The sequence below is a fragment of the Protomyctophum bolini genome (assembly GCF_963924005.1).
Source record: "Protomyctophum bolini genome assembly, chromosome: 24".
NCBI classification, from domain to species: Eukaryota; Metazoa; Chordata; class Actinopteri; order Myctophiformes; family Myctophidae; genus Protomyctophum; species Protomyctophum bolini.
This window is the reverse complement of record NC_137885.1, coordinates 14,583,059-14,595,314: the sequence shown is the minus strand read 5'-3', so window position 1 is coordinate 14,595,314 and position 12,256 is coordinate 14,583,059. Positions and strand designations below refer to the sequence as shown.

Sequence of the window (12,256 nt, the reverse complement as noted above, 5' to 3'; positions counted from 1 at the left end):
ATATCCAGTCTAATATCATGATATGTATATAATATTGATACTAGGGTTATCCCGATCACGATTTCTGGCTCCCGATCCAATTCCGATCATTTGAAAATGATGCGATTGGCCCCGATTTCCGATCACCCGATCCGACCGGGACAATCCTAATGCCGACACACACGTATCAGTATTCCTAACAGTGCCCGTAATTAAGTAAATTAAGTAAATTGCATAGTGCTGCTCAGACCAGGTGTTGTAATTGCACATCTAGAATAAGTATAACCGAGGAGCGTGGGAGTTGTTAATGTCCTGGCTCAGCCAAATGGCGGCTCTGGGGTGGAAACTATTATACCAATGGTTCCCAACATTTTTGAGGGCCCCTCCTATAGGCCTACACGGGTTTAATGTTTGTCTTTAGTTCAAAATGTGTTTTAGTAAACGCATAAATATTTAAATATATAAATATTTCATTCAATTTTTGTCTTTTTTCGAGGCGAGATATCAACTATTTTGCCATCTTACATCAGCAATCTCAGACATTTCGGTGCAGAAGATTTGACTTATAAACAAAAGAAAATAAAAGAAAATAAACTGTGCTGCTCTGGTAGGTAGACAATGATCCTGTGTGTGCCGTTGATTCTTTGCCGAGCTTTGTTATCGGTGTGGGAGCATCTAGTGTAGAGATGCAGTATTCATGAGGATGCTCTCTGTGTTGAGTGTTGGTGATGTCCAATGATGAGTGATGTGTGTGGATGCCCAATTAAGAACATCAAACTGGCCACTCTCCCCCACCGCATCTCCATTGATTTGCACAGAAGTCTGATAAATAATCACCTCTGTATGTTCCTCCTTAAGTCGATGTTGACCACTTGTGTTTTATTGGTGTTGACAGTATAAGACTGTTCACCTCTCATTTGGGGTGAGTGAGCAATTCTCTTTCATCTCTCCCTCCCTCTCACCCAGATGGGGACTGCCCATAATGCCGACATCCCATTACTCCGACTATGTGAATGACACGGCACCCGCAAGAGGAAGTACATATGTGAAATAATCATTGACATATGGCTACACAAGTTGACACTCAATTGTACACAAAACTGTCATAGAGGATTAGATGAATAGCTATATGCACTTATTTTTTGACAGTTAAAACTTGAACATGCACTTCCTATTATCGCAAAGGCTTAATGGAATCATACCTAGAGAGAGACAGAGAGAGGGGAGAGTCAGAGATGATGTACTGCTGAACTGCTCACATGCTGCACTACCGTTTCATGGCTCTAGTTAGAAACTTGCTATTATAATTATTATAAGGGATTATCATCAAATCAGACTTCAGGCTTGCCTGCACCAACTAATCTCATTTCCCTTGCTCTCTTTTCTATAATTTGAACTGTTTTAGTTGCTATTTTTTCTTTTCTTTTCTTGAAGTAGTCTCTTTTTTCTTTTCTTTTAATGAAGTAGTTTTTATAAAGCGGTATATAAATCTGATGTATTATTGATCTTGAAATAATAAATAGCTTACAGTGTTGCATTTTCAGTCTGCCCTTTACAAGCAAGCACTGCTGTGGCTTTCAAACAGCAGTGAATGTGAGAGGTTAGATTACCCACTGTGGCTTTCAAACAGCAGTGAATGTGAGAGGTTAGATTACCCACTGTGTGCACTTGTGTATGTTGTGTCTCCCTCTGTTATTATGTATTTTTGTTTGTCATTGATGTTTTATGTGTGGCTGCAGCAGGGGTGAAAGCCCAAGACAAATTTCCCTCATGGACAATAAAGTTTACCTTGACCTTGACCTTGAAATCAGGTCCTATAAGGCAGTGGTTCCCAAAATGTGGGTCCGGGGACCCCCAGGGGTCCTTGAGGGAGTTCCAGGGGGTCCCCAGCTAAATGATAGTTAGGAACCAAATGGACCCCTATGGGTCTGTAATTCTGAGAGTGTACAAATGGAACCAAACGGACCCGAATGGAACCAAACGGACCCTAATGGGTACATTTGGTTAAATTAACAGTGATTTTACAAAATATATTGGGGTTGCAAAAATAAAAATGCCATTAAATGTGGATCCGTAGCCTTAAGGCATATACTGGCGGTCCTTGAAGTTAAAATGGTTGAGAATCACTGCTAGAGTCATAAAAACCTTTTCTTATCGGGGTCCCTGCCATATCATTTCAATTAACGCGGGCTAATTAGTGTCAATTTGGGGGTCCTTGACATGAAAAAGTTTGGGAACCACTGCTATAAGGTCCAAGAGTAGCACAGGTTCTCTGTGTACTACTCACCAAATAAGATATTTATTTTAACCTGCACCCGACACCAAGGTAATCCAATTACTTAGCTGCTAGCACAGAAAACAAGCACTTTCTTGGGCTCTGAGCACCAGTGAATGGAAGCCATTTCTTTAATTCACACCCAAGAGTGCATGCTGGGTATTATTTCCCAACCCACCCTGAGCCCAATTCGGTGTTGCCTGTCATAACAATGTGCGTTTACTTTATTATAATCTTTACTGTGTGCACGATGTGTTGTGAGCTTGTAGGGCGGCTGCCTTCAGTGCGCGATACCCTCATACGATAAACCATAAATTAGACACACGCACACACACGCAAGTGCACGCGCGCGCACACACACACACACACACACACACACACACACACACACACACACACACACACACACACACACACACACACACACACACACACACACACACACACACACACACACACACACACACACACACACACACACAGTCCCAAATGTGTTCTGGAGGGCTGTTTGCTATCACTCCCAAGGGATTTTGTGAGCTGTCCAGAGACTGTGTGTAAATGGTTTGGTACATCAATGTGGATGTCATTACCCTAACTACTAGTGTGTGTCTGACAGTCGTCGCTTCTCCTCAGGCAGTGTGTGCAGTGTCGGAGGGGGAAAAGTGCCACTGGTGCTCAGCGAGAAACTGCTTTTCCTTGGGGATGGACTGTGGATACTTGTGGGGATGACTAAATAAATCTTTATAGCAGTTGGTTTTAAAACGTCTAAATGATTATAAATGTCTTTCTCATTTCTCTCTCTCTCTCTCTCTCTCTCTCTCTCTCTCTCTCTCTCTCTCTCTGATTTGATTTGATTATCTTTGTTTCTCTTTCCGTACACATACAGTACAGTACACCCACCCCCAGACTCTCAATTTGTCGTTTACTTGCTTTGCAATTTCCATCTGTTATTTCCAATTTCATTTAAAATGTGGACTTTAATTATCTCTGTGGAAGGAATGGCTCGGCCATGTGCAAGCCATACATAAATGAGTATGAATGTGATGAAATATTCAAGATTGCACATAACATATAAGTCAGCCTGTTGGTCAGAAGTGTCAGAAAGGGGTCCATACAGCCAGAGAGTGAGCTTAGATATTCATGAATCTACATGAGTCTTTTCACACATCACTGGGTTAAAGATGCTATCCATAACATATCCATATCATATGTAGGCCTACTGTATACTTTTTTTCCTTTCTGAAATGCATAGAGCGATGTGATTTTGACAATAGCTGAATGTTAAGAAGAAAACATTTATTAGCAAACAATATTCTACACGAGAGGATTAAAATACTTTTCATCTTCACAGAGCCCCCTGTGGATGAAATGCCAATAAAACATTTTTAATGGGAGAATTTGTTTTATGGAAAGTAAAACAAATTCTCCCATAAAAAATGTTCCAGCACTCAAAGGCATCTTTTGTTGTGGATGCAAGCGGATGAAATAATACAGCGATCCCTTAGCACTTTCACCGTGGCATTAGCTTTCTTTAGTCAGAGGAGCAGCTGCAGTGTCGTCGCATGAAATCGTCCAAGGTCTCATGTTAATGCTATGCACAAAACATCATTAAAATTGCATCCGACTCTCGCTCTGAAACCTCCTTTGTTTTCTTCCCATTCCCATTGCAATCTACTGTAGCAGTACAAGGACTTCTCCTCACTTTTGAAGGGCTTTCTTTCTGGACAAATTTGTCATGCCTTCTTCCTTTTTAAATGAACCCTATAGCTATGTCTATTGTTGTCCCATCATCTTACTTTCTCCCGTAAGCCTGATTTATACTTTGCTACAGTGCTTTTTTCTGTATGGCATATGTTTTCAAATGGGGGTCCGCGGGGCTAATTGGTGTCAATTCGGGGTGTCCTTGACTTGACAAAGTTGCTCTAACCCACTCTCTCTTCTTTACGTCATTCCAGACAGCAACTTCGTCCTGGGAAACGCCCAGGTGCAGTCCCTCTACCCCATCGTCTACTGCTCCGACGGCTTCTGCGAGCTCACGGGCTTCGCCCGCGGCGAGCTCATGCAGAAGAGCTGCATCTGCCACTTCCTGCACGGCGCGGAGACCGACGACCGCCTCACCTCGCAGATGCAGAAGGCCCTGGACGAGCGTGGCGAGTTTAAGACCGAGATCATTCTTTACAAGAAGGGTGGTGAGTACTGTATATAGGGCTGCTGTAGAAGGGTGGTGAGTACTGTATATAGGGCTGCTGTAGAAGGGTGGTGAGTACTGTATAGGGCTGCTGTAGAAGGGTGGTGAGTACTGTATAGGGCTGCTGTAGAAGGGTGGTGAGTACTGTATAGGGCTGCTGTAGAAGGGTGGTGAGTACTGTATAGGGCTGCTGTAGAAGGGTGGTGAGTACTGTATATAGGGCTGCTGTAGAAGGGTGGTGAGTACTGTATAGGGCTGCTGTAGAAGGGTGGTGAGTACTGTATAGGGCTGCTGTAGAAGGGTGGTGAGTACTGTATATAGGGCTGCTGTAGAAGGGTGGTGAGTACTGTATATAGGGCTGCTGTAGAAGGGTGGTGAGTACTGTATATAGGGCTGCTGTAGAAGGGTGGTGAGTACTGTATATAGGGCTGCTGTAGAAGGGTGGTGAGTACTGTATATAGGGCTGCTGTAGAAGGGTGGTGAGTACTGTATATAGGGCTGCTGTAGAAGGGTGGTGAGTACTGTATAGGGCTACAATACAATTATGTTGTAACCCAGCCAACATGGCAACCCGCAAATGGCAACCCATGTCAACTGTCAATCAAGGCAGTATAAAAGTGACATCAGGTCCTACACTCCCCACTCCCACTTCCACCTATGCAAGATGGCCGAAATGTTTGGCAGCAGCATGGCAGCAGCATGGCAGCAGCATGGCAGCAGCATGGCAGCAGCATGGCAGCAGCATGGCAGCAGTGGCAGGTTCACTGTGACAGACAAAAACAAGCTACATACACCAATGAAATAAAAGTTAACGACGACGATGATGATTAATTGGCTTGGCAGGTGAGAGGACAGGCGGTGCTTGAGTAGTTGTAACAGGTGGACAGATAGTGTAGATACTATCATTGGCTCATTCACTTCCTGGTTGGGAGGGTCTTTAATCAATCAAGAACAAATTTCCTCAACGTAAAGATCCTAATTGCATTATGTATTCATTTTCTAGCAACCTGCAATGTAAAGGGTTCATTCTGCAGGGTTATTTCTGTAAATCATAATCCCAATGGGAAGTCAGTGCACAGACTCAGAGCAGAGGTAGAAATCTTTACTGGCTGAACGAGAACGTCCAGCAAGAAAAAGTTGCCATACACGAGGAAGGTGGAAAACACATAGCTCTTTAATTTATTTATAAGGGCAGAAAAGCGTTGCTTGTGGCAAAACCCCACATGACGCAACTGATGTTATTACACACAAACAAGAAGAAATTGTACACATTGTTACTGCATATACAATTGTGTTCAGCTTTGCTGAATTTGCTCAGCCTCCAAACCTCTTCGGTTAACAGAATAACATCTTGCATATTGATATGGCTCAGGACATTATGTGCGAGCAGTGTAGATTCTCTCCACTGTATTATCTGCAGTATCAGAAACAAAAAACAATAAAATGTCCATACATTTAGCTGGGTAGTAAAGGTTTTGAAAAGAAGAGGGTATGTTCATCAATCCGCTCAACCTCGCTGTGCGAGTCATGTCCATTTCTTTGCTTTGTCACTGCATGCAACATTAGACCCCGATGAATCATTGTCACTTCTCACTGCTAAATGGCCCTGTTTGTGCCATTATAGCACATGAACCCTAGAGTCCCTATTCTGGGGGGAACATCAGCGGAAAATAGCCAATCTGGGGTCAACAAGTATACAGGGTTTAAGCTATGTTGTGTAATGTAAATGATACGTAGCTTGTGGAGTTAGTTCAGTCGGATATACCCGAGCGGTTTCATGCTGTGCTCAAGGGTGTATACATATACTCGAGGGGTTAACGTACAATTTGAGGTATTTGTAATTTACTGGAGTATTTCAAATTTTCAATACTTTTACTATCTCAGAGGCAAATATTGTACTTTACTCCACTACAATTATTTTAAAACTATTTCATTATTAGTTACTTTTCAGATATAACTTATTATATTACCGGTATTAAACATACATTGACCACTTTAGCCCTATTTAAATGTTTATACGATTTGAAAATATACTATCTACAAGCTCACAATGCGTCACATCGCAACACGCTGTGAGCTTGTAGATCTTTGTTACTTTTACTTTTGGTACTTCAAGTATATTTTGATAATGCTTCTGTACTTTTACTCGAGTAACATTTTGAACACAGGCTTTTACTTAACAGAGTATTTGTTTCATATTGTGGTCGTGCTACTTTGACTAAAACGTCTGGAGTACTTCTTCCACCACTGGCTTTAAGTGATTTGACAGTTTCCCTGCGGTGATTAAACAATCGTGTACCAGAGCTCCCTGCCGTGTTTACACTATAGCCTTTGAAAAGCCACTGCGCTCACTTGATCGTTGCTTGTCATGAAAATCCACTTTAAAATCGTGTAATCGCTTGTCGTAGTGTTGAAAAGTATTCCAAAGTGGCGATCACAACAACATGCACTGCCGCCATTGTAATGTATTGGGTGGGCCTCAATTTCTTGCAATGACGTCGTCAAAACGCGCCACCTATCCCACTCTGTCCGGTGGGATCCCCGTATGACTTCAAACATATTAAAAACGTGGATTAAACAATGAAAACACAACTCGTGTTCAGGAGTCAAAGTGATTAATGCTGATGGAGAGCTGTCATCCATGTCTCTTGCCGCAGGCTCCCAGTTCTGGTGTCTCCTGGACATTGTGCCCATTAAAAATGAGAAGAGCGAGGTGGTTCTCTTCCTGGTCTCTCATAAAGACATCACCGAGAACAAGAAGGACCGCCCTGACGCCATTGACTCAGGAACCGGTGAGTGTGGGTATTACCTCCTTCACGAATAAGGTTCTTGTCTGTCAAATGGGGCAAGGGAGAGAGCTGCATCCATCCATCTGCTGCGCTAAAGTGTCAGCAGAAAGTGTTACAAAGATACTTGTGAGTTCTGCAAGTTTTGCGAATATTGCTCCTTAATATAATGGTAGTCATTTTTATGGAGAAAGAGGTTTCAAAATCCTCACTTTTTAATCCATATAGGACTCTGAGGCCTTCTAAATCCTGATCTAAGTTTTCTGAAAACCTTCAAATATTTATTTATTTTCCTGTCCTGAAAGGTATAGTTACAAAAAGGTTTTCCCATCCCAAATGAGCACAAAGATATAGAAAATCTAGTCCTGGTACAAACATCTTTTTACATCTGTTATACCTACACTACAGGTGTCAACATTATTGCATGTATTATACAGATATTGTGACATAATGTGTTGTTGACCAAGGCTCCGCCTCACCGTCCCATTGGTCCTCCAATCTTCAGTCCACCAATCATCTCCTATCACATGCAATAAATACACCTGTGCACCTTCAATCACACCTTAAGATACTCACTCAGGCCTGTTTAGTGTGTTTGTCTCAGTACAGTTTCAGTTTTTTAACAGGGAATGATAGGTAAGATTTGGGTACCCTTCACATTTTCACATATAGTAAACCCATTTAGACCTGAGGCCAATTCTAAAAAAAGAAAAGGCTTCTAAATCAGAAAAACTGAAAAACCTATGTTTCTATGTCAGTGGTTCTCAATCTCAAACTGTTTAATGTCAAGGACCCCAACAATGATATGTAATTGGCTGCAGACCCCCATCTGAAAATATGTTGTTTCAGGGATCCTCCCAGAAGCAATGATTTGAGTTAAAAACATTCGCTCTGAAAGAATATATATTAAAAGATTTGAGACACATTTTCAAGATTTAGCTCGTAGCTATGAGCTTGTAGATCTGCTAATAAGGTATACCATAATGCTTGAAACACCAAAAGTGGTTCCCCTCCATGAATGGGTTAAGCACACTAAGTTAGAGGGGAGTGCCACCCCTCTGTTTTCTCCCCTCTGTTTTTTGTTTATTTTGTACAGTTTGTGTTTTGTTTCTTTTATTTTTTTTGATTTGGCACTCCTTTTTCGTGTTGACTACTCTAAGATGCATAGAGTAGCAGTAGGAGACAGCCGAAACGACTGGCTAGCTGCACGCCCTACTGCCTCTGATTGGCCAACCGCGTATACATGCTGGATGTTTTTACTGCTGTCGTGTCGTGGGTCTATTTAATAACTCCTGTTATGGCCCGATCTTAGCTTTGGTTAATTTCAAAATATAAGAAGAGGACATGTTTCCTCTTTAAAACTGTGTTTCTAAAATGTCTAAGCCCAGATGCAGCAACGTGCAGCTAGCCAATTGGGTCTGAGAGGCTAAATCTCATTGAATGGTGGTCCGTGTGGATCCCACTAAACCAGTGGTTTTCAACCAGTGGTCCGTGAACCACCAGTGGTCCTTGAGGGGGTTCCAGGTGGTCCCCAAAATGTTGGAGAGTTGGTAACCAAATTGACCATCAATGATAGATCTTTAACTCTTGAGAGCGTAAAATGAAACCATTTGGTTTCATTTTACTCTCTCTGTCTCAAGAGTTTAGAAGAATAAAGTCCTTCTGCACACCTACAGTGAACAGGATAATGAACTGGAGAAGTAGAGAAAAAAAGATCCCGCACACTGTCTTCATTTATTGAGCAACGTTTCGGTCGATCAGACCTTCATCAGGTTGCCTGATGAAGGTCTGATCGACCGAAATGTTCTCAATAAATCTAATTATGTAAGTGAAGACGGTGGACGCTCTCAATTAGAGAATGTAGAAGAATTGTTATTTTGATCAACATTTGCCAAAAGCATGGAATTATCGACAAAATCTTATCCAACGACAAAATAATCACAAAAATAACAAAATATTCTTTAGTTTTGTGTCTGAGAGGCTAAATGTCATCAAATGGTGGCCTGTGGCTCAAAAGCTGAATAAATAATGGGCCTTGATATGAAAAGGGTTGAAAAGCACTGCACTAAACCCACAGCCTCTACTTGCCCCCCGGCCTCTCTGCTGCAGTGTTTTCGTCGACAAACTATGACGAAAAATGTTGGTCAACTACCTTTTTTCACTGACGAAAACTAAATTGAAACTAAATGAAAACTAAGCTATGATGACTAAGACTAAATATACTGACGATTTCGTCAACAAATAAAAAGTAGACTAAATGTTAGGGAGGGACTAGTGGACAAGAGATCCAGTATGAGTCATTTTACACTTGGTTGCATGCTGAAAATAGCAGATCTACAAGCCCACAACGCGTCGCAACGCAACGTGTTGATCTGCTATTTTCAGCAAGTGAAAAAAACTGTCATTACGACGGCATCAAGCCCGCCAAAATACATTTCAGTCGACTAAAACTAGACTAACACCAATACATTCCAGGTGACTAAAATGTGACTAAAACTAAATGAGAACTATTCAAAAGACTATTGTAAAAGTGTGTTCTTTTCGTTAAGAATCACCCAACAAGGATTGTAGTTTAGCCCAGCCGGGCAATAGTTTATTATAAAGTCCCGTGCAGTCACCCAACAAGGATTGTAGTTTAGCCCAGCCGGGCAATAGTTTATTATAAAGTCCCGTGCTCAGAGTAGTAATAAACAACCTGTCAGCTCAGTCTAGTGCAACCAACAACAGGTACCGTGCGTCACACACCTGTATAAGCAAGGTTCCTACCTAAGCAATAAAGGTTCCTACTTCAGCAAGCAATAATAGGACACCTATTATAACAACTATGACTATATAAAACTAAAATCAAAACGACACTGCTCTGCTGTCTCCCTCGTTTCTCCCCCTGTCTAGACGAGGAGACCGGCCTGGAGGTCCACCAGATCACGCGTCCCCCGGGCTTCTCCTCCACGGAGCGCCGGCGGAGCCGGGCCGTGCTCTACCAGCTGTCTGGACACCTCCAGAGGCAGGACAAGACCAAGAGCAAGCTCAACATCAACAACGTGAGGCTCCGCTTCCAATCCACACGCTCAGCCGCTAATTCCACACTCTTACAGTTATCAGCTGAAGAGTTGTCCTGTTTTTTTTGTGACTGGCTCTAGCATGGCTTTCCGAATTTACATATGTCATATGTCTATGGACTTCAATGTTTGCTTAGGGCAGTAAATGCCAACATAAGACGTCATTGGGGTGATATTAACACTGCCCTCGCTGGCGCGTGATTTTTATTCTTTTAACTTTGTCTCACTGTAAAAATTAACACTCAATCGGAGCAAGAGGGATTTGTTCCATCCGATCTTAAACACAAGTTCTCGTCACAGTCTTCATTGCCACCGTCGTTGACCTCATTCATCGCCATCATCATCCTCCTCATCATCACCTCCTCATCACTATCATCAGCATCATCTCCATTATCAGCAGGTAAGAGTTCTAAATCCAGCATAATCACCATCACAATACTGCTAATCCATGTACACACACTGACACAAACATGATTCGCACGCGCACGCACATACAGTACTGTGACCAGACACATACAATATTCTTTTAAACATTTTCTTTTAATATTAATTAGATTATCATCAACATTTCCCCCAAAAATAATTTTGGCAATTATCTGGGGGGCCACTTGCAATCTCCTCGCGGACCACCAGTGGGCCCCAGCCCATATGAGAATCACTGATGTACTGGATCAGATTATTGGGTCCTGGGCTCCTGGCATGTGTGTAGTTCAAATTTAATTGAATTAAGTGATTCCATCACAAATCTATTGATTTCATTTGACCAGTTGATCAATGACCACGGGCTGTCGGTTGTTTAGAGCAGCACAGGTTAATTGGATTATCTAGACTGAGACAAATGGCTACTGCTGAACATATTTTGGGACTATAAATCACCACGTAAATCAAAACAATATTGTGTGTGTGTGTGTGTGTGTGTTTGTGTGTGTACTTTTTTGTGTGGCATGTCTACAACGACGGATTATAACTAATCCTCACCCTGTTGGTTATGCAAATTGGACAGCACCGTGTTGGCAGAAGCGGGCTTCGCACCGCTCTATTTAGGCAGATGTATCACTCAGGCTCGCGGGGCTCAAGCCAATGTTTTTCACTTGTTTTGAACATGTTTGTCACATCCTCATTCCGTCGTCAGAACACAGTCTATTGGACTCTGCACGTTGAAAAGTGCACACAACGTTGACTCAGTTGAATCACGGTCCATCATATGACATAGGGCAGCCCAATCTCACCCAAACACGGTGAAATGGCACAGATTGGCAATTCCGTACATACACGCCTAGGAAACTCCACAAAACATATAATACTATATATTGAAATGATAAAGGTTGAAAACCACTGGTGTAGGCCTACAGTATGTACAGAAATGCCAATCTGTGCTATTTCACCAGTGGTGGAAAAAGTACTAAATTGTTTGGGTGAGTGAAGAACGTATACATCTGCCCCCCCCCCACTCCTCCCCCCACACCGTTTTGCAGAACGTGCTTGGGGCGAACGCCAACCCGGTGCCGGAGTACAAGGTGGCGGACGTTCAGAAGTCCCGCCTCATCCTGCTCCACTACGGCACCTTCAAGGCGGGCTGGGACTGGCTGATCCTGCTGGCCACCTTCTACGTGGCCATCACCGTGCCCTACAACGTCTGCTTCTCCGTCCGAGAGGACGGCGGCGGGGCGGCGGCGGTGGCGGCGCGCAACCCCCCCAGCGTCAGCGACATCCTGGTGGAGATACTGTTCATCATCGGTGAGACTGACTGGATGTGGGGCGTGGGGTTTTGTGTTTTTAAGTTGTGTTGACGCAGATCAACATATGAGAATGAATTCTGTACTGGCCATATATGGAGCGTGTATTGAGTGTACTGTACAGGTTTTGATGAGGTCAGATCAACATATGGAATGTCAGTTCCATGTACGGAGATCTAAGGGTTTGAGGTCAGATGTTGTAGAGTTGCTGGCCGGCTTCATATATGCAGATC

The 12,256-nt window shown here is 42.8% G+C and overlaps 1 protein-coding gene across 1 annotated transcript in view; it reads left to right on the top strand.

Moving 5' to 3' along the window:
• The window catches only part of LOC308311781 (voltage-gated delayed rectifier potassium channel KCNH8-like), a gene marked incomplete at its 3' end in the record, with an annotated part of 58,676 nt that overhangs the window by 4,722 nt on the left and 41,698 nt on the right, over positions 1 to 12,256 (top strand). The window contains exons 2-5 of the mRNA XM_080758559.1: positions 4,210 to 4,443; positions 7,100 to 7,234; positions 10,121 to 10,269; positions 11,763 to 12,024. Of these exons, the coding sequence (XP_080614685.1) occupies positions 4,210 to 4,443; positions 7,100 to 7,234; positions 10,121 to 10,269; positions 11,763 to 12,024 (780 nt within the window). The remainder of the gene's footprint in view (positions 1 to 4,209; positions 4,444 to 7,099; positions 7,235 to 10,120; positions 10,270 to 11,762; positions 12,025 to 12,256) is intronic.